Genomic DNA, 27,967 nt, shown 5'->3' with positions numbered 1-27,967 from the left:
AATTGAAAAAAGGATCTAGAATTTAATCATGGAAACCAGATGAGATGTTGATGGTGTATTTTGAATGAAATTATTATTTTGGCAAACATGGTGGCTCGCAAATTCTGCTTTTAGCTAATTAAGTAATGAAACGTTTAACGGTTTTTGCTGAAAATAAAGATTGCTTTTTTGAAGCCGATTCTCGCTTTACAGTCCACTATTGTTACTACATTTTTATTTCGAGAGTTTATGCTGTATCCAGAATTCATCAACGGTACTTAACCCTCGCCGTACCGAATATGGGTCTTCGATGACCCGAAAGTTAAAAATCCTGAAATATCTTTTGCTTCCCTGATTTTTTTTCAGTGAGCGTCCATGAATTTGGCAGAAATATTTGGTAAAAATTTATGAAACCGACGACCCGGTTTTTGGGATAAATAGGTATATGCTAAAACTCCCTTTTTTACAGATCTAAACAGGATAAGTTGCAACAATTTATAGTTGCTGGTACCTCTCTTTCTCATTTTAATTCTACGGTCGTTTAGCACCATTTGAAAAACTTTATCAATATTATTATCAACGGTTGCATTATTTGGGCTTTTTATACCAGCTTGCCTGTCTCTATTTTCTGATTTGTTTTTATTTTAAATTGTATTATCTTCTTTGTCACTCTCAATATAATAAAGCCTAGGCATTTCCATTTCGCTTCTGATCGAATTTGATTTGTTTCTTTGCATCTGTGCAATTTCTCAATGATTTCACGCTTTTCTTTTTGCGTTTGTTTAGTGTAATAGGATAACTTACTTTTCTACTTTATAGGATTTTTTTTTCCAAAATCTTGTTTTTTTTCAATATTATATTTTTCATGCGGCGTCCTTTAGAAACGCAACTATTTAATACAAATTATTCTAATACTTAGGAAGTTTAACAAAATTAACATTTTATTTTTATCAAGACCCATTAGTTATTCTGTTGATATTAAAAATGAAACAGGCCAAATGTGACTAATAAATATTTATAATTTCAAAAGTCTTATTCATCGTATTAATTATCTTCCAGTTCAAAACATAAAATTAATTTAAGCATCAAATAATGCAAAATTCTCGTGACCTTCTTCTTAACGTTCTTTGGGTGAACATTCACATACCTACCATAAGAAGACGTTAGATTTTTTTTGTAAATGTCCTTAGTGGTGTTTGTTAAGATGAAGCTTCTAATAGTGGTAAGCAGATGTTTTCTTGTATATTTTCTTATAGCATTGGATATTTTCATATATATTCATTTCATATACATATATGTATATGTATTCTGAAATATAGCTATAATTAATCCAGTCGCAAGCTGTACATTTATTATTATATAATGTAAGAAAACATTTTTAATACAGTAATTATTTGGAAGTGATTAGAGTTATGCATAAAATCTTTTAAAAATTTGCAAGTCTTTTTTTTGGGTTTTTTAAGTGCTTTTGCAATTTTTTATCCAAAAAATGGTGTACACCTAGATTCAGGACGGCTTACCCTAATATTTTAGGTTTCCGACAAGAATTCTTAAATCTAGCAATAAAAAAATCTAAAATTATCGTTTCTTGCATTTTTTTGCTACAATTAATTCGATTTAACAAAAATTGAAGCAGTTATGGCCCACTTCGTTTTTTTATAATTTGATAGCTTAATCGGGTTTAATAATGCTCCTTTCGTTTACCATGATTTTCTCAAAAACGGTTAATTGGATCAAAAAAATGTAAGGAACGAAAATTTTACATTGTTTCATGGGTAACTATATGGATACCTGTTGCAAGATTTTTATATAATATATATTATGGGAAAAAAGTCCTATTTTAACTTTAATAATATGCTCTGAAAATATCTGCAACACTCTGTATATTAGCTATACTAACTATATTAACTATATATACTCTAACGTATATTAACTATATATACTCTATATATTAGCTACTGGAAATTATTTTATAGTATAGTATTCAAATCGATAGGAGTACAGCAAGAGATACAAGATCAGATTAACTTAGTTATTTATCAATTGCCCAGAAATAATAAAATATTTATGTTTATCAATTGTATGTCTCTGCATAGCATGGTAACAATACCTGATATTTTCAAAACCACCTAATCTTTTTAATCCTTGATAATTTAGTCAATTAGTCCATCAATTAAAATTGCAAAAAGCTTTTGTACGTATCAAAATATTTACCTTTTTACATCCTGTAGTATAACAAACCCAGGTTTGTCCATAAAGAATGGATGAGATAAGTTTTTTTGTTTAATAAATAAGAAAAGATCGAACGAAAAAAAAATAAATAAATAAGAAACCAATATCCTCCCTACGTTGTGTTTTGTAACAGAATCACTCTCTCTTTTACTTATCTCGGATGCGCTTGACAAGACAAAATTAGGGAAATTTGAATTATTAGGATGGTATTAAAGAAAATGCAGTCTTGATAATACACCTACTTAGTTTATTTATGAAAAAAAAATGCCGTACTCAGCCTGGAATTCACGAGGGGAAAGAGCACGGCAGAGAAACCCTCGATCTCAATTCCCTAAAAATCGAATCATGCTGAGTAATAAGTTCTTCCTTCGGTTACAACAAAAAAATAAAGATAATTTATTTACTGTTCCTTTCTAATTCCCCATACATACTATCCATTTAAAACTGAAGAGAGTTGGGTTAGTTATCCAGCCATCACTAGAAGGTACTGAGGTCCCATACGGGAGGCTACCCAGCTATGAGTTGAATAGTTGAGTCAATATTCTAGGTATTATCACAGATAAACGGACAAATTCGCGAAACCTATATTTATTTATCTGTGGTATGATCTACGTCTGAATATTCACCCAGTCAGGGTCGAAGTGTTAGTTAGATTCAACAAGGCTCTAGCTTACTTTTGAAACACACAAATAAAAAAAAAACTAATTTCGAAAGTATACCTAAAATTCAGTAAATAAATTATCTCAGACGATCACTTTAAATATTAATTTTCTCTTCAGCATGAAACAATTTTAGATAAATACATGCAAGTTATTTCCTCCTATTCACGCAAAATATTAAATTTATAAACATTAATAAAAATATATATGAAAAATAAATATACACATTGCCAATAAAAAAAAACAAACTAATAAGTTTTAAATTTACTAACCTGTAGAAAATCTTCAGAAAACCACTTCAACACAAATTAAATACGATTCAATAATTTTTTTTTTTTAAAGTAGTACCCGTTCCCTAGTCGCGCGACCGAAAACATCTTCGGAAAGCAACGCCCAGAAATGCTAATACAAACAACCCTCGGCGCATGAATAGGGCTGTTATTATGCAATAAAAAAAAATTAAAAAGATTTTTCAGATGACGCGACATGCTGAATCCCAAATCCAAACGAATATAACATACTACGCATATAATTTAAAAATAGGTGGTTTTCTTCAATCCTAATCTTGAATAGTTACTATTTTTTTAACTAGCTTTTTTTATTTATAATCTAGAAATGTTTTTTTATTAAATTACAACAGCATAAAAAATTCAGCATCAATGATCACTCACGTTATAATCTCTTTTTTGTATGCAGATGTACTGTCAGTAAACGGTTAACCCAGGTTGATAATGAATGATGAGAATTACTTCTTTTAGCCTCAGGAGGATCGTCTATGCCGCCCTTTTTTTATCCTTCATTTCAATTACTTACTTGCATCCCCCCTATATTAAAAATCCACGAACCGCCACTGCCGTTCAAACTTCAAATATTGGTTATCTGGCTTTATAACGAAAACGTGAGTGATTAAGTCGGTGCCGCCCGACGGTCAGCCATATTGAAAACGAGTCCCTAAAATCAATTGCCTTCATTTTGTATTTTATCTATTATGTGTAAAGTATGCCAAAAGTGCGAGGTATAATTTATAAAAAAGTAACTTATTACTCTGCTACAAATTTAAATGTCCCTACCTATATCTTGATCAAGTATTTTTTGATATTGGGATACTGTAAAGTATTTTTAATCAAACCAAAAGATGATTACTGAGTGTTGACGAACATAATTTTAAATTAAAATTGCCTTAAATATTATCATTTAAATGTCAATCAAGGCATATATCAATTTCAAAATTATTATCATACTTTATAAAGCCGGCCGCACACCTATGTTACAAATGTGGCGCCACATTTGTCTTTCGACATAATTTCGTTCAACATTTTGTACATTTGCCACAAATGCAGTACAAGCACGCACATCAGGACTTAGTTCTGTTCCGCATTTGTAGCCATTTCCTCGTCTTCTGATGACGATGATTTTATGATGTGGCAATTATTAAGTCAAAACCGAAGAAAACGTCGTTACTGGGTTCATCCCTATAATAATGGTTGTTTCAAAAAGGGAAATTTTGAAGTATTAAAGCAATTATTAAATCATGATGATGAATTTCAAGCTTACTATAGAATGTTCCCTGCAAAGTGTGGTCATATAAAATTTCTCTACTTCCTGAATAAATAAAATGATTTGTGTAATATCGTCCTTCATTTTTATTTCAAAACGTGACACGACACGCCGCAACAAATATCGGACAGGCTGATTATCCGGGGAGTAAACAAATGCGGTGTGGCTTCAAATGCCGTTTGGTAGCAAATGCATCTTAGGTGTGTGGATCCAAATTAAATAACACGCGCGCGTTAAATACTGTTCGATACATTTGTGGAAAAGCATTTGTGGCGCAACATTTGTATCGTAGGTGTGCGGCCTACTTAAGATGCTGACTTTTGCTATTTCAAAACAAGTTTTAACTTTTGATTAAGTTCTAACAGTTAATCCATGTTAATTTTTCTACATAAAATGAAGTTGGGTAGTATCTTTATATGCTAAAAGTTCTAACATATTTTATGATATAACTTACAATCTACAGAGTCTCTAGTTCATGGTAAAATATATAATTGAAATAAGATCATAGTTAATGCAACCTTATATGTAGATATATTTAATTTATTTTATTTATCTTGATAACAGTAGTAGATTTACTACTACTGAAACGTTGGTAAAAATTAGTTCTTTTTATTCAATAAATAGATTTTTCGTTTTCTTTAATTTCAATAAAAAAATAAAGCTCAGAGGTCGATAAATAAAACCTCAGCTCAGGTTTGTAAAAAAAATCTATCATACCTCAAGTGAAATATTGTATTAAAGATTTATTCAGATTGGATTAAATATAAGGAAAGGTGTCGTTATAGATTTAAGGTCATATTTCTTCTAAAAATAATTATGCACTAATATAGAACAAATGTGTAGGCAAAGCCTTAAGTTAACTTAGAACGATAGTTTGTCACACATTCCTCAATTCAAAAAAAGATACACAGCAAGTTTATTTTGTCTGGAGCTGTAGTTAAATATGTTTAAAAATTTAGCACCTTTCGATATTGAGAAAAATTAGGAACATTTACCTATACTTCTTTACTTATCGTTATTTGTCACCTTATAGGTTGATGGTAACCATTGAGAGAAACATTCACTTATTCCAAATCAGGATAAAAACATAATTTTATGGGAATTGTCTTAAAGATATGCTCTCTTATTATTAGTTCTTAAGAGGCTTCTGGTAGTTCTTTTGGTATTAATCCTATTAACGAAACAATTACGGGAATTGTTAGCAAATTTTATATATACCATTGCGTTTTAATTTGTTCCTTAAGGTCTTTATATTTAACGAATTTCATAGTATACTATTCAGCATCGGTTTTATATTAAAATTTTATATGTATGGAGAAAGTCATATTATAAAATATTAGCAACAATAGGAATTCATCTAAAACTTTTTTTATTATAAATGCTACTTATTCAGTTAAAATTGACCAAATCAAATGTTCATTTGTAGGGCTAACATTGTAAGAAATCCAAGAATTATTACATTCTCGAAATGTCAAAAAACGATCTGAAATTAGTCTGAGGAATTATTCAATATCTAAGAAGGAATACATGTTTGGAAAAACATTTACTGGATATAATATTCTACAAATACTGTTAAGCAAGAATACTTTAGTATTATACCAAAGTGTAAAAATATATAAATAATCCTTTCCCAAAAATTATATACACTAATAGGTCTAACCAGTGAAAAATTCTATTCCAAACAAATATTTTTCAGAGTTTATTTATTTTTATTATACATTAGGGCAGAGGCGTTTAATTGCTAAATAAATAAAAACCTCGTCAAAGTTGCCGATTTAATTTGTTTTTACGTAAACAGCTCAAAATCGTATACTATACCTGCTTTGTTTTAAAAATCATCACATTATTTAAAAAAAAAACATCATAAACACAATATGCGTTTCATGCGAGGAAACATTTACAATGATGTTATTGAATTTAACTGCCACGTTCATATCATAAACCCATCACTTTTCCCCTTTATATTTCGTATAATTTTAATTTTAAATATAACGATGCCAGACATCTTTCAGAGTATGCTCTTTATATCTTAACTAGCTGAACGGATGTTGATCTTTGATTTTTACGGGTAGCTGCTATAAATGAAATTAATTGTTGAAGCTAAATAGGAAAAAACTCTCTAAAATGATTAAACTTAAATAAATTACCTGACAATTTGAAAGTTCTTATGATGTTATGGAAATATGGCAAGGCATTTTAGAGAACTTGCTATTTCATTAAAGAGTGCCATTTTTCATGTTTGGAAAACTAGGTTATAAATTAATATTTTACATAATACATAATACATACAAATTAATATTAAGATACATTTAACTAGAAATCAGGTTAAGAGAGAGACCAACAAATACAAAAAAGCAAATAAGAAACTGGAAAAAAGGAGACTAGGAGGAACAAGAACGTAGACATAAATAATTAACAATAAATAGAAAGTCACGTACAAGACTATTTGAAGAAAGAAGCTGAAAAGACGATTTAATAAAGACCATAAAAGAAAACAAAATAGATCTTTAATAACTTTTATTTTAAGGCACCCACTTAAGAAATTGTGCAAATTTGGCTCACATAATACATACCAAACCAATTAAATTGTTTAGGTAATCTGTGACATGAGGTAAATGAAGATGATCTTGATCATCGTGTATAATTTTTTGAGTACTTTAGTGATATGCTGAATCGTGAGAAAATTTTCTGAACAATGTCTCTCGGCTGAAAGCTCCTTTTATTTGCATGATGAATTCAATAGGTACCTCTGTTTATATTGAAGCGGCGACACTAATCCTTATTTATTACGAAACATACATACGCAGCGATCTCAAAAACTTAATGTATCGGCTGGTATGCTGGGAGATCATATTGTTTTACCTTTTTTTATTAATAATAATCTTAATGCTGCAAATTACTTGGAACTTCTTTAGGACGCCACCAATCCCATAATACCTAAGTTACTTCAACAGCACATTTTTTGAACGACGTATTTCTTGGCCGGAGAAATACCGTAGAATGGCCTGGCAGATCTCCAGATCTTACTCATTTGTATTTTTTTATGGCGTCATTTATAAATCAAAGTCTTTGCCATAAAGCCTCCAAAAAACTCCCTTCAAGATCTTCGAAATAGAATTGTTAACGAATGTTAGTTAATAACGTCCGAAATGTTCGCTATTGTGCGTAGTCGTTTTCAACAACAATTGTATTTTTGTATAGGGGTCAACGGTGATCATTTTCAATATTTACTAAATTAGTTGTTAGATACTTTTGATTTTTTTCATTTAAAACAAGGTTTATTTTTTGATACACATTTATTCATATTTCTCGAGAAAAAAATTGATAAAATAAAAAAATTAATGGGGCTATGTAGAAGATAAAATTGCGTCAAGTATTAATTCAAGGCATCACTCGACACCTATTCTCATTTAAAAAAATTGACATGTACGCTCGGGGGATGAGAGGGTGACGTCAGACGCCATTTCTGTCAATAAATATCCCCTGAATATTAAATTTGACGTGTTCGGTTGTTTTTGACTAAACAATTTATTTTTCAACATATTCAGGGTGGACTCCTTTCAGGGTATAAGTTGTTAGAAACACCAGTATCCAATATTTTAAATTTCTCGGCTGCTGAGTTTCTAGGAACCTCGTCTTCATACACGCATAGTCAATTAAAGGCTTTTTTTATTGAGTCTAACAATATTAATTGAGAGTAATTTTTCTTGGCAGTTTTCAAAATATTATTGAAAATCAATATTTGACCTAAAATTAGATAAACATGTTTTCGTCTGCTTTAAAATTAAAACAATATTAGCTAGCCTTGTTAGATGATGCGTTATCGTGACTTAAAATCCCTGTATTCTGTTGCCACATATTTGGTATTTTTTCAGGAATTTGCTCTCCTATACGCTTCTCAACTTCTGGCAAGAATTCTGAGGGCACTGCAATTCTGATCATGGCATCATCGTCATGATCAAATACTTAATACTGTAAACAATTTTGCTATTTTCCATTTTGATTCAGTTGGAAGGCTCCATTCCATAATTAAGTTTTTGCAAAAAATTCAGATCTTTTAGACTAAAGCGACAATTTCAGTCATTAAATTCCATAGAATGTTTATGGCTGATCAGATAAATGTTTCATTACGTTGCGATAGTTTTTAAGTCCCCCAGACCAATAATACAGTAACACTAATGTATTTACCATAGTTTCACTAGAGCTTACTTAGTAATTATTTGCTATGTTTCTTTCTGCAAAAAACAGTTTCTTCATTTTATTAAAATGAGTCAAATTGGGGTAAAAATTCAATGAATAAGGTCAATAATTATGTTAAAGGTTTAAACATTTATATATCATGGGAATAGAAGTGTAAAGCCTCAAATAACTGTATATTAAATATATTTTTACACATTTTAAATTAATGCATGTTTATTTTAATCAAATGTAAATATTTCAGCTAAAAATTTGGTCGATTAACCACCGAATATATAATTTACCCGAATTATCATTCTATTATTTTATAATAATTAATAATTGACTTTACTGGCAAATTATTCCAATTTAATATATTTGTGACAGTCTAAGTCTGTAATTTATTTGAATAAAACAGCTTTTAGATATAAAAGTTTTTTTGTATTTGATCTATTTGGTAAAATAGGATAAAAAACGTATTTTTGTCTAAAATGGGTGTTTTTATTAAGGCAAACAAAGTTGAATTTGAAATAATCTTGAAGGTGGAGTATTATATATTATAAGGAAAGATGAAAGGAAATTATTAGATTTCTCATAAAAAATTAATTTAATAGCTTAATAAAGTTAGGATGAACAGAACCTAGTTTTCAATATATTTATTTTCAAAGAAAGCCTCCACGTTACTACTTTGTGGTGTGCAAAAAGGTTTGTGGACATTGCAAAGGTATGAGGGTAGGCTTCCAAATTGACCAAATCCATCACAAAACCAAAAGAGTTTTCCGAAAAAACCTGAGATTATTTAAAAACATAAACATCATTTAAAGTGACAACAGTTGAAAGAAATGTAGAAACATTTGAGCATGAGAAAGAAGAAAAACAAAAAATCTTGTTAACCCAGTGCTACCAAAACACTAAAAAAAACTGAAATTGATAGAAATCTGATGTCCAACCACTTATGTAGCAATGAAAAACTAAAGAAGTAAAAATTATACAAGAAAAATACTATGTTATATGTATTAGACACATATGTAAATCTATTTTAATTTATTTATTTCGGATCTTGGCCAACAATGGTTCCTCAATTAATTTTTTATTTCTTTAAAATCTGCCTTGTAATTAATATTCAAGGCTAATATCAAGATTTATATATTATTCTCTGCTTTTTAGTTTTACCAGAACCAACGACCACTTTTAAATTTAAAAAAAAATAACAAAGAATTTTAAATTGACACTAATGCTGCCTCTCTAGAAACAGTTTATAAATAGAAACAAATTATTTTTTAGTGCATTCTCCTTGTTGCTCTTCAAGCCTCTGGAACGCCAATATTGCATATTAAACGAGCAAAAAAGGAAATATTTGCTGAAAGCGATCCTAGTTCCAATGCTTTAGATGTCAATAAAAGCAAAGCAACGGAGAACAATACGAGTGTTGAAAATGAACCAGTAAAAAATGAAGGTAAAAAATTTGTATATATTTATGTTTATCTCAAATACAAAATATTATTATTATTTGTCTAATTTATATTTCAATACAAAACAAAAATAACAGGTTAAAAAAATATCTTTAAAAGACGTATATCATGTAACCTATCAAATTAATTACTTTATACAATTATTATTTTGTTACAGATTTATAGATGCAAACATCAAGCTCACTCAATTTATCTTTTGAGATATAAGTTAAGAAACTATAGATATAATTTTACATTAGATTTAAAACACGAGTTATAGAAATTCCTTTAATATAAGTATTGAAAAGTTCATTGTGGTGTATGCAGAATCTTCAATTCTTCGATGAGGAAAAAATAAAAAACATCTACCACCATACAAAAGTCGATTTTTTAATAATAATAAGGTCGTATTTTTTTAGCCTTAAAAAATAATACACAGCCTTCAAAGGATAACCTCAAGACAAACGGACCTGAGGCACGCACTATTGAAGCTAATTTTACATTTGGCTTGACAGATAAACCTAAAATAGAGAAGCTAGCAGAAAATCTCAATTTATCAAAATCTGGATCAGTAGAAACACCTCTATTTCATGGTAATGAATTTAAGGTATGTATTATAGGCGCCCAAAATTAAATTTAAACACCCTTCAATCTGTGAGTTACAGACGTTAAACCAAACTTCATAACCTTAAATCATACTGAGGTATGTGCTTGATAGATGCGGTTTATTTGATCGAATAATTTAAAAGGGACGGATCCTACTTTCTGGTCTTACTTCAACAAGTCAACACGCGATAATACTTTGACCGTTTCTTTTGTTCCAAACCGTTTACTACTCTTGTCCAGTGGTCCCCTGAAACGTATGATATGTAATATAAATATGAATAATAATAATGGTAGCATAGCAGAAGTAGATCGTATATCAAATACAATAAAACTGATTAAAAACGATAAGAAGCAATGTGGTGTAAAATAAGAAAGCCCTATTTATGAGATAGAGTACAAAACCCTACGGTGTTGGTCTCCTAAGTCAAGATTAAGTTCTATTTACGTTGTCAACTTTCTTCAAATGCAGAGCACCTTTCTTCTATTAAGGCTCACATTGATTATAAATAGATTAGATGAAAGAAAAACTGCCCACTCAAGTGTTCTTTGAACTTATTACCTCTCCAAGTCTCCAATGTCTTTAATTAGCGTGTCATGCAAAATTAACTGTAGCTCTCATATTTGCCTCAGTAAAAAAAACATAAGGTTACCGTAAATGTTGTATAGAATTCAACGATTCAACATAAAATTGATACAACAAGGCTTTCAGGTTTAAAATTAATTATTAAAAGTCCATATTATGGCCGCTCCTCCCGTATTGTGGAAAATAGTAGGAAGCTAACATCTTTAATAGCCAAAAGATTTATTCGCTTTGAAGACGAGAGTTTAAGGTTCAGGGTTCAGGTGAGCAAATCGACAGTTTTCACTCCAAATCCATGGATTAGTCAATAAATGTAACAGATGACATGGTGCTTATGGCGCCATCTAGTATTAAATGTTTTCCACTTTACCGATTTCACTTGCGCTGTTTGCACATGACAGCGAGATCGGCGGTGAGAAGGATGAGCTGTTCTATATACTATATAGAACAGGTCACAATAGACCAGATATACCATAGTTTTATACAAAAATAAAATTCGATTAAAAGAAATACCTAAAAATAAACATGAATAGTGATTGATGTGGCAATTCCCAATAATAATCAATTCCAAGCAACAAATACAATGCGAAAGTAGCAGAACCATTCTCATAATCATTTTAACAGAAGTAATAGACTTCATGCTGTACTATGCACAAAGCACTATTGGCAATTAAAAAAAGGTTTTGGTAAAAACAGGAAATAATCTCGGCCAGAGAATAGGATAATAATAATTATTATATAATAGTGTAACAAAGTTTTTACTTGTGTAATATTTCTATATCGTCTGTCAACTATGAATCTTGCTAAACTGAACTATTCTACTTTCCTAGTTTTGCGAAATTTATATTGTTGAGCGATATTTAGTATTATTAATGTCATTCAATTATTATATAAGCGTTGTATTCGCATTAGTTCTTAATGTTCTATAATTATAATATAACAAATCTGCTTATTTATATTTTTACTACCAGTGTTTTCTAAGTATGTGACAAATTTGATTTACAATTTTTTAGATTTAGTTGAATATGGGACGAAATAATATAACATAAAGACGAATAAACTCCAAGACTTTTCAATTTTTTCTTTAGTGTTTAGGAATGATAAGTATACTCTACGAAACATCTATTTGTGATTAGAAATGGTTATGAGGTGTGAATAATTAGTAGTAATTAAGGCGCAGCATAGTAATTATTGCCGTCACGATAATAAATAAAAATATTTGTTTTGATGTCCTCTAGAATTCGTTAAGTTTGCCGGAATTGTTTCGGAACACCCTTAATAATTAAAGGAAGATTTATAGTTACTATACCACTAAAGTGCTATGACGTCAAGTACCCATAAATATGTGTGGTGCATCATTATGTCATTCCAGTCATTATTGTTTATTCAGTCGTAGCCAGTATTTTACATCGTATGGCCTATGTTTTCAATTTTTTGAAAGCATGCTAATTAACTCAAGTGGAGTAAAATAATCAGAAAGGTACTTACCTACATGTAATTGAAAAACAACAAATAAACATACTAACATCATAATTTATGATCTTTACGATTCCGTTGAATAACCAAGTATAAAAACTATAGCTTAGTAAATAGAAGTAATAGCAGACAAATATAAAAATAAAACTCTTTTTAATACCTCTTACGTTTGGGTCATATATTACGGTTTTACTCATATATCAAATTATTAAAATTGACTTTACTATGTCGCATATTAGAAAATAATAAATCCAGGATTATGAAATGTATTTTAGTAACAATTTTATATAATACACAAAACCGAAACTTATTAAATCATAACCCAGCTCTGGTTACGTTTAGAACAATTTACTTGATTAAAAACTAAAAATGCTTCTGAAGCCACGTGCCTTAACGTGTCCGCTATAACGCTATGGGTCATTTGCTACAAATTGATCTTATGCGTCATTATAAGTTAGAACTCTCGTTCAAGTCAAGTGTAACACATACGCTTGTACCTTCGTTATAAAATTGGATTACACGTCTGGACCTAAAGAAAAATAACCTATTTTGGTAATTGTGATTTTCAATTTTTTTATAATGAAATATCTGGTATACGTATCATATTTACTATTTATTTTCTTATTTAGGTAAGAGTTTTGGATCTTCCACGTAATACTGAAGATTATCATCCATTTCAAAATTCTATTGGATCTAAACATCATCCAGGAATATTTATTCCAGCTTCTGCGCCTAAGGTTGAATCCTTAGAAATTCCAGAGGGCAGTTTTGCCAGCGATCATCATTTTTACAGCTATCCAGTTTTGTCAGGTTTGATATCACTTATTATTGCTATATAAATACATACAATAGTAATTTATTAAAATCGCATAATACCTACTTAAACCTAATTATTTGCAACAAGATTTTTCAGGGAATTAAAGCAAACATTAGAAAGAGTTTCAGCTTCTTTACCTAACACGTACCTAAAATATTTTTTTATTTCTTATCGATATAGTTAAAGCAAAATTTTAGGTGATTCTAAAACAGGTGAGACCTTAGGATTTGTTTTTCTAAGAACTCCTTAATTCTATAAATTTTATAAAGTATATTCATCATACATCAATAAATTATAAGATGATTTCAAATTTATTTATCTAATAGTTTACAAATAGTGAAGCTAGACATGAGGAGTATCTACAAAAGTTTAAAGTGAAAGTCCTGAAAAATTTAGAAAAACTTGCTGCGTAACAGTTTGATGTCTATATCGTGCCCTTTATAATCTTTGAAGCATGAATCCTCTTGGCCAAGTGAAGTCTATTTTGGGGTCAGAAATTTGAAAAAGAATTGCTACGTTATATTTTTTTAAATAATGCAAAAAAAATATTAACAATAAACAAAAATTTAAGTTATCTGGACCTTATTGGTAAGTAAGTTTCCCAATAGTGACAAATGTGTAAAAAAGGTTAAAAAGCGCGTTATAAAAATAAATAGTATATTGTACCTGTTGATTACACGGTTTTTCTATAGTGCCTGTGCCGGTGTTTGGCTGTAGCAGCACTAAAAGGACCTTCCAAAATACCCAAAACCGGGTCACAATATGCCCAGGCTAGAGACGAGTGGTATTAATATGATACGAGTCTCACTGTACTGTCGACTCAAACGAATCAACACCGAACAGTCCTAATTCTACCGACTGAGTTTAGGTTCAGTAGTTAGAAAATTTTTGGAAACCATTAAAAACTAACACCGGTAACCACTAATTGACATGTATGACATTTGAAGTGTTATTTATCGTATATCTCTATCCACACCCTCAGATATCTTACGGACGATGGACATAGCCATAAACATAGCGAAACCCATGCGCATTAATGTTGCTTACATTATTGTCAAATAATAATAATAATTAGTAATTCAAGTTTATTTAGACTTTTGTCTAAAGCCGTAAAAAGATTTTTTTATTTTATTTTGCATAACAATGACCATACGACCAACCCAAATCTAAATTTCAGTGTTTTGACAAAATTCAAGAGAAATAGAGTCAGATTTAATGATGAATGTGGCCAAATACTTCTAATCCTAGCAAATAATCCTTATGTTGATCCAGCCAAATAGAATATCATACACAATAATTTTTGTCTGGTTCTAGAGCTGCAAAATCCTCATATTGTAACTTAAGGTAACGCTACCTAATCAAATAATTAGATATAATATTGTAGACCAAATATTAATAAAATGTCTATAGTTGGTTTAATATTAAATAAAAATGAGGTTAGAAAATTTAAGGAGTAATAATCACAAAGAAAACAATGAGAACGAATTTCTTCGAAATAAATCTTTTTGCTATCGTTAGGTTAGCGGTAAACGTATTACCTATTTCGAAAACACTTCTTGGGGAGCTGTCAAGCAGCAGCTAAGATAACGTTTACGTCTATGTTAAGCGTCAAAACATAGGCATCTTCGAAAACTGTATAATATCAGTAATCGCAATTCGGATGTATGATATTCGTACTATTGGCATCATATTATATAAAGACATTTGGACAAAATAACTGTACAATATGCTGTATGTAGGGCATATTGTACATTTATACAATACTTATATCACGGCGTATTGTATAGATATAGGCTTTAATTTTAGTACGAATAATACGAATCTTTTGATACGAATTACAAAGTTAGTACGTTTCGTATGAACTCTAGCCCAGGCGCTTAACCACCGGTAACCAAAAGAAAAGTTCTGCCACGCTGTCAAAGATTTGCCAACGTCACTATACTGTTAAAATAAAGATGCATTCACAATGACTCAATAAACTCTTACGGAACCAACGGAACAAACACTGCGATAAGTAAAGTCGAGTGATGATCCAATAATTCATATGTATTTATCAAGAATCAAAGCAATTAATAACCAAAATCATTAAATTAGAATTGACAGGTGACAGAATGCACAGAACTATATGAAATCTTAGAAACATCGCGCGTATTGGTAAGGACGCGCAACGAAATTTATCTAGAATTGATCGGAACCAACTTATCAAGCCTGTAAAAGTTAAATTCACATTTATCTGTTACAGGCCTTCAAAATTAGTGATTATTCACTTCGAGGTTCTGTTGGGATCTCTTAGGAACAAGAATCAGAGCCTAAGCGCTCTTAAAAAGAGCTCTTTAATGAGAGCCTCTGAAAATATCGCTTCTTATTTTTACGAAATAGTTGATGGCATAACATTTATGGTAATTTCTCTTCGATGTAAAGATGCTTATATTCTCTTGACTTTTACATTATAGTGGTCATCTTCTCGACAAAATTAAACTCCATTATTGGGCGGAGGAGTATTAACTGGCTAATTCAGAACTACCGAATATTAGTATATAATATGGATTTAGTCGAATTAATTTAAGATTAGCATTTTAGATTTTCTAGATAGAAACCTTGAACACTGCTAGAAAACTTGAAGCTGTAAAAATTCTTTTTGAGTCATCTTGTGGAAGTTAAGAGTTAAAAAGAAAACGAGAACATAATAATGTCTCCCACTTCCAATTTTTATGATCAAAAAACACAATATATCTTGTAAGGATTAAAAGTTTTTGTAACATTAGTTTGTTATTGAACAAATCCAAATCCGGGAGGCTGCCTGCTCAACAACGGAGGTATTTTTTGACAGCTTGTAATAAACCAATACTCAACATAGCTCGTATGAAAATGTTGAGAGTTTTACTGTACTTTAATGTAAATTTTTTCTGTAAATTAAATTAAGAATACCAACAGATTTTAAAGTGCCGTCAGTCAAGTGCGGGAATTCAAGTTCAAGTCATTTTTATATGGGTGGTCCGCGTATTTTGCCAATGTACTGCAAATGTCTTACAAAAAACAAAAGTACATTGGCAATATTGTAAATAGACTAAGTATGTAGCTAATAAGTCTACCTAAAAATAATGTTGTTCGAGCTGTACTATTGCATTTCACCTCTTACCAGTAAGCGCAAACGAAAAATCGAGGAATCGGTTAAGTATTTCCGTTCTCTCTTTACCTTAAGGCTTTCTCTATGAATTTTGGTGGTATCGAAGTGCATAGATATTTCGGCAACCAAGAAGTAGATTTAAAAACAGTGGAAATTAGGCAATATAAGCGTTTTACAACCAAAATATGTACTTTTACGTATTTATACCTAAAAAGTTATGGATATTACTTTCACATTCATTGAAAATTATTTTAGTTCCTAACTTTAACGTCATTTGCTTTAATACGATATAGGACCGATTCCTTGCAATTACAATTTTAAATGTGGTTTCCAATTTTGAGACATCCCGTTGCCTTCAAGAGTGTCATACTACACTAAAGTACAAGAACCTTCTATGGAACAGTTTCGGGAGAAAGAACGACCGTAAGAAATGTTTGTAGTGCTCTAGAAGTGGATTCAACGCGATCAAATCAAAATGTTGGAAAGGAACTGGGTAGGGACTATGAAACTGTTACCATTATTTTAAAAAAATATGGATACAAATGTTTTAAATGTTTCAAAACTCTGAAATATTTAAAACATTCATTGACTCCCGAAGATCAGCGGCGAAGAATCTTTTCCATTACATGCAAGATACTATTGATTGTAAAGGCGTCCTGAAAATTGAAATTGCGCAAAATCCATAGACTTGCGAAAGCCAGACAACCCTCCCTACAGCATTGGCCAAGATAGGCAAAAGTGCTATAGGTTTAAGTACAGAGATTGATGTGTTCCTCGAGGACTTAAATTAGATCTATGTCTGACAAAAAATATTTATGAATACTTTGGCCTTTAATCCTGCGAGAATTAAAAGTGTGGTATTTTATTTAAAAAAAATAAATTCATTTCAGAAAATTTAAAAAATATAAACAGTCCTCTTGTTTTTTGCTTTTAATTATTGTACATTCTTTTATAATTAAGATGAAATTTTAACAATAGTCTTATATGTATAACCGATAAGTATAGCATTCTTTTATTTATTGATACCAAAATTCTTTACCAGAATTGATCCTTTCATTAAATCTTCGTTTTTACTTTCAGTTTGTACTGGTCTTAAAAGCTATTTTATATAGACAGAATGCACTGAATGCAATATATGTTTTCTTTAAAGTGATTAAAGAAGTAATGCTCTACAGACGCAGCATTTCTAGAGTGCAACAATTAGTGCCCCTTTTAGATAATATGAAAAGCTCCAACACAAAAGAAACTGATTCTCTCTGTAAGATTTTGTAAAGAAATATTATGTAGACAAGCGATTTTCCTGAAAACCGCACAGAATAGGAATACCCGATGCAGTTGGGTGAGAACCCATAATATTATTTTACTTTAAACAAAAGGTAAAGCAAACTTTCGCCTACTATAAAGCCTAGCAAATCTAGTATTATTTTTAATAAATATACTATTAAATAATTATTTTTAATGTTTGCTTTCAATCAAGAATATAAATCTAATATGTCCATAATTTTGTTTTCTTATTAACTTTTTTTAAAAACTTTTCATAGTTTTTTATCTCGACTGCTGTTCGTTTATCTTCTCCACATAAACCTTTTATGAACTATAGTCACCCTTTCGACGCAGGCCTTTTAACTTAAAAGCAATAAGCAGCTTTTCTCCAGCAACTGAATTAAAATTAACGACATAAGTCAAGGCATGGCAGAGCATATTGGGCTTTATATTCAGAAGATAATATTTTATCCGAGGCATACGATTTATAATGACACTATTTCTTTACCCTATATGGAGTGTGCTTTCCGCGAGAACTAAACGTTAATAGAAAAACTTTGTTAATGTGGAATTGTAATAGATTTCATATTTGGGTAGTTTATAAAGATAAATATTTACAAAACGGTTTTCGGCTATTTTATAACACCGATGTTTTTAGTGCAGATATTTTATTATATTATTGCTTATAAGGAATAGAATTTCTAAAGAAAACGAGTTATTAACTGGCAACCGATCCACTATGTCTGCTCTATTTAATGCAATAACTAGATAATTTTTAAAATAGTCCGTTTCTGCGCAGACGCAATTGTTGATAGTGCTCGTGAAATTTGTTATTGTCTTGCAAAACATATGATTTCCAGAAGCAAAAGAATAGTTGCAGCAGCTCTTAGGAATTTAAGTGAACACACAGGTTTGTTTTTTAATCCGTATTTTTCTTTAATTAACAAAAATAATTGTGTCGTTTAGTTTTTGAGGTTATGTCTATGGTATTTTTTATTCCAATACAATAAAAGTAGGGAGACTATCAACAATTGTTTTAATTTTTAGTGTTTTTATAGCTGTAATTGTTTATAGTTAATAAGATTTCAGTACAGGACTACAATCTATTATACAGGGTCACAAAATTTAATATAGATTTTACATAATATGCGTATATTTATTATTTAGGTTAGAAATATATTTTTTTCTTATTACGCGTACCTGTAAATGAAACTTCTTTAATTAACTAATAAATTAATTTGTTTTGTTAATTCAATAATATTTAATATCGCTCTTTGACTGCAGATTATTCAATTTTTGCCAGTAGTGTGATTCGACAACCGGATTTGTATTGTCGTTCACATTCAAAAAGGAAATATCTGGATCCCTCTCTTAACATAAATTGTACGGAATGTATACCAAAGAAAGAATGGAATAGAATTTGGAACTGGCTAAGCCACCTACATACCGGAAAATTTTTAATGAAGAATATAACTTAGTATCTCACCATCCAAAAAAAAAGACCAATGTCGTACTTATATGACTTACAAAGTCGGGGCAAATAAAGATCAATTAAAAGAAAACTACCAATAAGTCACCTTTTAGCCAAAAATCAAGCACGACAGGAGAAAAAGAATGATAAGGAACGAGCGCAGGATGCAGTCGCAGGCAACAATTTGTACGCTGTAATTGTGATCTTTAGCAAGTTTTGTTAGCACCAACTGATCCGACAAATAATGCCCTATTTTATAAATAGCATTTCAAGTCTTTCAATTTTACGACTTACAATGTGGCTTCACATGAAGGTGATTGTTTTGCTTGTTTTGAAATTGATGGCAAGAGAGGAAGTTTATACAGATATTTTCATGCTTTAGCGACCGTTATGGCGGTCAAAATCTAAATAAATATACAGTAGAAATGTGCTTGACTGCAGTACAAGAATTACTTTATTTGCATACAATAGATTTAAAGTTTATGGTTGTTGGTCATAGTGAAATGGAATATGACTCCATGCATTCAGCAATAACAACAGAGCAGCAGCGAGTGGGTGAAAGTGAATTGGCCAGCGGAATGGAAGACAATTGCTCGCAGTGCAAGAAGAAAAGGTGACAGACCCTACGTTGTCCACGAAATGTCGCATCATCAATTCATAGATTGAAAATCTTACGTGAGTGGTAACATGACAATCTGCAAAGAAGACTTAAAGGGTGAACCAGTTAGCTGGCAAAAAATCTGCTAGCTCCACTTTTCTAAAGAAAATCCATACATAATAAAGTTTAAAGAGTCCTTTGAAGAAGAAGAGTGTAGAAGTATGATTGTACAAAACGAACAGGAACCAAGGGTGCTTTTTTATTAGTAGAACGCAAGCCTTTATATGCGTCAGTCTTACCAATATCAAAAAACAGTATGACGACGACTTGCATTCTCTATTCAAACAGGCTCCTCCAGCAGTTGGAATAGAATATAGGTTATTTTATGAAAATTTTCCACACAAATATGGCCTAAAAAAATATAAAAAAAATTAAAAATTGCCAGGGATCTGAAAGTGATTAGCTAAAGTTGTTTGTTTTTGTTGTTATAATTAATATTTTAGATGTATTTTATCAATTTGTTAATAAATGATTTTATAAATATTTTCATAAAAATGTTTTATTCACAACTAGATAACTAATTAAATCGGTAATTGGAATATCAAAAACACAAGTGGATAACTTCTTTATTAATGAACGTAAAAGAAATTTTAAGAGAATCACGTTTGGTTTCCATAAAGCAATCCATTTTCCACAACCAAATAAAATATTAACCAATAATACAAAAAAAACAGCAAATAAAAATTTTTCAAGAAATATGGCATTAATAAAAATTCACATTCCCAACAATGTCACTTTTTGAGATATCTAGTTGTAGTTCTAAGCCCACGATGTTATAGACTATAATTTTTCTACAATAGTCGATTTAATTTTGTCTTTAATTTTTTTCCAATATTTGTTTGAAATTTGAAGTCTAGGTACATGTTTCAAAGATGACTGCCCGGTATAAAAGTGAAAACGGGAATTTAGAAAGTTCACCTTTTCAGATCCAATACTCTTAGTCTATATTTTGAAGCATAATTTTAAAATTGCGTCACATTTTGAACTAAGGTATGAAAATGAATATTTTCGTACTGGGTAATAAATGAAGCTATATTGAGCTGCATAAAAGATGCTATTTTCTCTTCTGTTGATTTGGAGTCGACGACTTAGAGCGACATATTTCATTGATGATCTGTAAATTCTGTCAAGAAATATAAAACGGATGAAATATTTTAAGGCATGTAAAAAATAGGCCCATTTCACCGATAGTATGGAGGAGCAAAGAATCAATTATTACTAACTTGTTAGAACAAAATGAATAGCCTTCATCCAGAACAACAAGCCTGGAGCACCACATATAGGTGCAACAAATAGCATGTCAGCTTGTACTCACAATGGAATATTTAAGAGAATTACTCTGGAAGCCTCTATATTGTGCCAAATAAGACAACATACACCAAACTCTACACTGGTGTATATTTTTAGTATATGTTGCAGGAAAAAACCAACAATCGCGTGTACCCAGTGTCGTAAATTCGAGGAGCATATTTGAGTCTCGGATCGTAAAACATACAAGATCGGTTAAATTGATGCAAATTTGTGTAATTTAAGGCTCAATGTCTTTCAAAAATTGCAAGAATTCCGAATCGCTGAGTAGATATTTGAAAATAAAAAAACTATGTGTAATTTTTTAGTCGTAGAGTAGAATAAATTATATATTTCCAACTCTAAGCGGAGAAGATAAAGCGTTTTACTTCTCCTAACTTTATTAAAAAATATTCAATTTAAAAATAATCCCTTTAATATTAGTGCTATGCCTTTTTCTACTGGATAAATTACAAAGATAAAGAATTAAAGCTTAGAACCAAGAATCAAGATTTTATGACTCTCTTTTAAGCATTAATTTTATTTATTATATCATCAGATTGCATTAAACTTGTATACCGGGTGGTGCGTCGCCGAGCGGAACATAGGAAAACCCATGTAAATTTTAAGGGGGTCAATTATTGGCTTCCCTGTACATTTTATAGAAAAAATGTAAGATAACTTTTTGAAGAGACCAATCTGGCAAACCCTTGTGCAAAGTTTCAAAAAATGTTAATAAGCGAATCTTAACATTCAATTAAATGTAATTGCAAAATTTTCGGTTCAGGTAAAACCAAACGGGCACCAGTAAAATGAATATTATTGTCACTGACGTGAGGAAAAGTGTCAATGAATCAGTGACAGTCGATATTTGAAAACAAGTATGAATTATTCAATCGATGAAAAAATAGCCATAATTAAGTGGCATTATGCAGGAAACAGTTTTAGAGCAGTATCTGAAATGTTTTTAGTTTATTTCCCCACCAAGCCCATTCCGTCCATTTCAACTATTAAACGTATTGTCAATAAGTTCGAGTCTAAAGGTATCGTAATAAATAATTGTAAATGTTCAACTCAGGATATCAAAATAGAGCCGAAGAACGGGAGAACAGAGATCTTAATATTCTACTGAGTGTGGAGGAAAATAAGATGGTTAGTACGAGGGTTCTTGGGCAAGAGGTAAATAAACATCATACAACGGTATTGCGCAAATTAAAAAAACACAAATATTATTCGTATAAATTCGAAAAACATCAAGAGCTGCAGGAAGGAGATGAAGAGCGAAGAATGGCATTTTGTTTTGAAATGATGGAAAGAGCAAATAATGATAGGAATTTTTTAAGAAATATTTGTTTTACCAATGAATGTACATTTACCCTTAACAATGAACCAAATTGAGCCCCTTAAAATTTACATGAGATTTCCTATTTTTCGCTTGGCGACGCACCACCCGGTATAGCCCCTGGACTAAAAAACAAATTCATCCTACTACAACACTAAATGCCACCCAAATAAAACAAAGCAAAACCGCTTTCCAAATACCCATTCAACACTCAAAAAACAAAAGTTCTTATCTACCAAAATTTAATAAAATCACATATACATTTCCATTCATAATATACATTCCAGGCGAGTGAATCTAAGAAACCTTAAACCTATGCCTGGGACAATTTGAAATTATAATACTAATAAATTGGTGAAGGCGCATATTTCAACACAACAAATCCGCACCTCGGTGCAATTTGAAATAATTCTTAATAATTGGCGAAAGCGCCGGTCATATTTCAGATATTTCAAATTGGCTCGGACCCCTGTTTAAGGAATCGCCGAGACTTATTTTACTCTAAAACCTGAATCTGTCGGCAACGTTGCCAATAGAACCGCATTCATCAGTAATCCGATTATTTTTCACGATATTCTCAGTGTGTTTTTAATAATTTTATATTAAAAGAGTGTAAGATGCAGCAACGTTGTATCGTTTCGCTTCATGCCATGCATCGAAGTTTATTATATTATGAACTTATACCGGGTGGTGCGTCGCCGAGCGGAACATAGGAAATCCCAGAAAATTTGCTAATTTTGCAATTACATTTAATTGAATAATTCAAGATTCGCTTATTAAATTTTTTTGAAACTTTGCACGAGGGTTTGCCCGATTGGTCTCTTCAAAAAGTTATCTTACATTTTTTCTATAAAATGTACAGGGAAGCCAATAATTGACCCCCTTAAAATTTACATGGGTTTTCCTATGTTCCGCTCGGCGACGCACCACCCGGTATATATTTTTTAATATAAACATCAATGCACTGTGATTACGGATTTAAGAATTTTGATTGATTTTAGCACCTTTCAAACCCATCTATGACTTTCCAAGTTTACCAGTGAGTTATCCAACAGGTAGTTTTTCTGAAGCGTTGAACACTTATCCATCAATTTACCCAGTTGATATTCCTCAACATGCCGAGTATCCTGTTTTCGGAGAAGAACATCATTTTGTCCCAGGTATGTTTAAAACACACAATTTTTCTAGATTTAAAAATTGCAATTTAAATAGACAACAAGAATAGTACAAGGATCTCAAAAAGGTTAGTTAGTTAGTTTTTTTTTCAAATACGCACAAAGTTTTTGTGATTAAGTAATTTAGTATTTGTCTTTATTACCTATGACATACATATACATAATTGTTATGGCAAAATAGGCGCACATATCACAGTACTAATAGACATGTATCCGAAAGACTTTTTAAAGCATAAAAAAGAAGTTTTGAATCAATTTATTTTTTATGTAAATTTATTTGAAGAGTCAGGGGGAAGAACGATGAAAGTCCACATTTAACGAAAAATAAAGTATTCAATGCAAAACGATGCTTATAGCCTCTATTTTTTCGGGTTGCAGTATAAGAAGAAACAAAGATGACAGTCCAAAGTTATAATCGAAATAAAATTAGACGTACTTGGAAAAACGCTGAGTCCCATATGGATTGAATGACGCCTTTAAAAATATTACTTCATAATATTATAAAAATATCACTTTTAAATCAGTGCGACTGTGTTGTTGTGAGTGATAACTGATAAGTATTGTAAACACGTGCATTTTTGAGGTTATGGAGAATAGTTTGCCTAGCGCTCTGACGAAAAAACGAAGGAAAGATGGACGTATTTGTGATGCTACGAAACTACGAACTTCGCTTGAAATCTAATGAGACTGGCAGTGATTGTAAGTGTAAGAATTTGAAATGTTTTTCTGTTGTAAACGAAGAAACGCGTCGTATAATTTTGCGTGAATTCAATAATTCTTTATCATCATATAATGAGCAGAACTCGTATCTTGCCGGACTAATTTCCGTAGTGCCCATTCAGCGACGACGAACCCGTAAACCGCAAAATAAAGTCACTAAGTTTAATCAGTCATCATACAAATATAGAGTTAGAGTCTTGGGGCAAGACGGTGTCACTTCTGACAATCAGATATGCTTCAAAGGGTTCCTGTCAATTCACGGAATAAGTGGGCGGCGTGTCCAAACAATTCAAAGGTCATTAAAAATGACAGGTGTTTCTCCAGTTGACAACAGCGGTAAGCACAGAAATAGAAAGCATGCTCTGTCCAAGGAAACAATTGCGTGTGTAAAGCAGCACATCTCGTCTTTCAAATCCCGTAGCAGCCATTACAGAGTTTGGTTGAGAGATGTTTTCTTGGACTTACATTAAGTAAGTCCAAGAAAACGTATCTATCGGAGAACCTAAATGTTGCAAAAATGCATAAACTGTTTAAACAAAAACATCATGATATGAAATTGTCTTACGACAGCTATCGAGAAATTTTTAACAAGAACTTCAACATTAGTTTTCGGTACCCTCGTTCAGATACCTGTTCTTTCTGTGACAGGATAAACGTCAAAATACAAAATCTTCATTCAAAACTCTCAAAGACGGAAAAAAGTACTGCTGAAATTCTCAGAAAACTGAAGAAACTGCAACTGGATAAAAATATTCATTTGAGGAAAGCAGATACCTTTTACAAAAGGACAACAGCTGCGAAGAATAAGAGTAGAAAGACAATGGAAATGGAATCAATATGCATCGATTATGCCAAGAACTTGCCAGTTCCAAACATTTCCACAAATGACGTGTATTATTGCCGTCAATTGTCAATTTACACATTTATTATTTACATTTTATCGGATAATCCAGCTATTTTCTATATGTATCCAGAAGTAATAGGCAAAAAGGGAAGCTTGGATGTTTGTTCGTTATTGCATAATATGTTGTACAATCATCTAAATCAGCAAACGAGGAAACTAAACATTTTCTGTGACTCATGCCCAGGATAAAATAAAAACTGGACTATTTTTAGATACTTGCACTATACATTTCCAGAAACGTTTGGACTTTATTCAAATGACATTTGCGATTCGAGGCCATTCATATATGGAGTGCGACAAGGACTTCGCCGCAGTGAATCAAAAGCATAGAGCAGAAATACCGCAAGACTGGATAGAGGCTTTCGAGTCAAGTCGGAATAAACCATCTCCCTTTAAAACTGAAAATGTTCAACAACACTTTTTCCGGTAATGGGAAGTGCTTCTAAATACATTTTACAAAAAAAAATGTCCCTTTCCAACTAGAGTTATTAGGGAAATAAAATTTTCCAAGGAAAATCCAAGGCTTGTGTATTTCCGGACAACATTCAACAGGGAGTGGCAGTCAGCTGATATCATCCGAAAACCATTGGTACCAAACAATAGGGGGGAGTTTGAATTACCTGGAATTTCTTATGAAGGTATAAATTTGTATGCATTTTCCGATGAGATTTTACCTTATCCAGTTTGTTTCAGGTCTACTCCCTTTATCAGGTGCTAAGTTCAAAGATCTAACTAAGCTTGCAAGATTTTGTGGAGAATCGGCACAGGAGTACATTTGCAGCCTGCCACACATTTCGTAGTCTCCATTTTGTCACCAAGCAATAAAGATTTATTTTGTAAAATTGAGCTTTTATTGAAAAACCGTATAAGTTCTTGATAATAAGAGGAAATATCGATGAAAGTCACTGGACCCTCATCTTTCTTTCTCAGTTTTTTGCGATCTCTGCTAGAATTTTTTGTTTTTTATTGTTCTAGAGCCTTACAATTTTTTTTTCGGGTAGTAACGCCGTTGAACTACCCAATAGTACATATTTATTTATTGAATAGTTTTTACGCTAAATATAGAATGGTTTCATTACTTAATTTTATCGATATTTCGATTTTATGTTTCATGGACTTTCATCCTTATTCCCCCTGGCTCTTCATTTGTTAATAGTTATTATCATAACTAATTAAATTGAAGTAATAAACATCCTTTTGATTTGTATTGCCTATTTTGTAGTAGTATCCTATTTTCGCCATACAAATTGAAAGAAGGAATTTAAAGTTGGAACTTATAGCATTTTACTTATTATCCTCATAAAAAATTCTTGTGTTATTACAAGTTTTAATAAAGTTGTGCTGGATGCACTACCCTAGAATCTCATTTGACAAATTCGACCATCACAGACTTTTTTTTTTAATTTTTCACAGCAAATTGTTTTAGTAATATAAATAGAAAATAATAAAAATTTGGAGACTGTGGTCCGTGCCACACCGTAGTTTACTATTTCTTTATTGGCAATAAAATTATATTTTTTTACCTGTTGAGTGCCATTATTTAAATAAATTAGTTTAGTTCTATTTGCTCTTATTCCTATTTCACTTAATTTTTGTAATAGAATGTGAAGTGTTACTTTGTCAAATGCCCTGGCGAGATATTAATAAAAATAATTGTAGCTTTAAAACCATTGTTAGCATATAGGTCTTTGTACTTTTCTTCTGGTTTTCATTTAAAGTTTGGTATTTCGTTTCGGGTACTTGTTAAGGAGATGGACTATTATTGCACTGAACAGATCCAGAGAAAAACGATGATGTCTTTCTGTCTTATTGCACCACCTGCACTGATTTCACCTATTAACATGGAGATCAGCAATAATCTGGACATTTTTCCAGGTTGTCCGTTATTTCCTATTTTCAATTTTGCTTATGGCCATGCAAATTTCTGTCTCTGCTCTTTGTCTGTCCTTGTTACCTGTCTGTCTATGCAGATTCGCATTACCCTGTGATCCATAAATTCATGCACTATACTTTTTGCATAGGTGTCGAGAAATTCACATAGAGTATTAAAATACTAATATCATATTAATGATAAGTCAATGTAATTGCTAAATGCAACAAAATATTATATAGAAGAAATTTTTCGGTATGCCAAAACATTTTTTTTAGTTATTTCTGATATCAGTCAGTTGCCATCCGCCACTCCAATTTTACCTCTTGACGGAAACTTTGGAATAGCTGAGGAACATATCGATGACCAATCCGATTCAGTATCTGTTGAAGCGGTAGAACCCTTATCAAAAATCAACAAATCAAAAGTAGCAGTTAAAAAGGACGATTTGAAAAGTAATGCTGGATCGAATAAAACGGAAAAAGTCTGATAATAAGGCCATCAGTGAAATATATAGTGACATGTAAATGTTTGCCTTAATTCCAATAATGGCTGTAAATAAATTATATTAATTCATGCAAACTTTGTTTGGTTGATTGTAGTTTGGCACCTTTTTA

The 27,967-nt window shown here is 31.2% G+C and overlaps 2 protein-coding genes and 1 long non-coding RNA gene across 9 annotated transcripts in view; 1 reads left to right on the top strand and 2 right to left on the bottom strand.

Annotated features, from left to right (window-relative positions):
* LOC126733620 (disks large 1 tumor suppressor protein) overlaps positions 1–27,967 on the bottom strand; it is an 825,690-nt gene that overhangs the window by 716,137 nt on the left and 81,586 nt on the right. The gene's annotated exons all lie outside the window — the stretch shown is intronic.
* On the top strand, positions 1,102–27,932 carry LOC126733749 (uncharacterized). The gene is made up of 6 exons (XM_050437141.1): positions 1,102–1,201; positions 9,888–10,059; positions 10,474–10,661; positions 13,346–13,526; positions 23,683–23,841; positions 27,629–27,932. Exons 1-6 carry the CDS (start codon positions 1,160–1,162, stop codon positions 27,838–27,840), a joined length of 954 nt encoding a protein of 317 aa, XP_050293098.1. The 5' UTR covers positions 1,102–1,159; the 3' UTR covers positions 27,841–27,932.
* Positions 3,448–4,335, bottom strand: LOC126733809 (uncharacterized). Its single transcript, XR_007659870.1, has 2 exons — positions 3,941–4,335; positions 3,448–3,821 (listed from the first exon to the last, which is right to left on the bottom strand). It is a non-coding gene; the product is annotated as an uncharacterized LOC126733809 (long non-coding RNA).

The sequence above is a fragment of the Anthonomus grandis genome, chromosome 1 (assembly GCF_022605725.1).
Source record: "Anthonomus grandis grandis chromosome 1, icAntGran1.3, whole genome shotgun sequence".
In the NCBI taxonomy this organism is placed as follows: Eukaryota; Metazoa; Arthropoda; class Insecta; order Coleoptera; family Curculionidae; genus Anthonomus; species Anthonomus grandis.
This window is presented reverse-complemented; position numbering and strand designations above follow the sequence as displayed.

What these genes read in the sequence shown, in the direction of transcription:
- LOC126733749 (XM_050437141.1), top strand. Translation starts at nt 1,160, where the DNA reads ATGTCCTTAGTGGTGTTTGTTAAGATGAAGCTTCTAATAGTG. An exon ending in AGATGAAGCTTCTAATAGTG is followed by an intron (nt 1,202 to 9,887) that starts GTAAGCAGATGT and finishes ATTATTTTTTAG; the next exon opens with TGCATTCTCCTTGTTGCTCT. An exon ending in TTCATGGTAATGAATTTAAG is followed by an intron (nt 10,662 to 13,345) that starts GTATGTATTATA and finishes TTTCTTATTTAG; the next exon opens with GTAAGAGTTTTGGATCTTCC.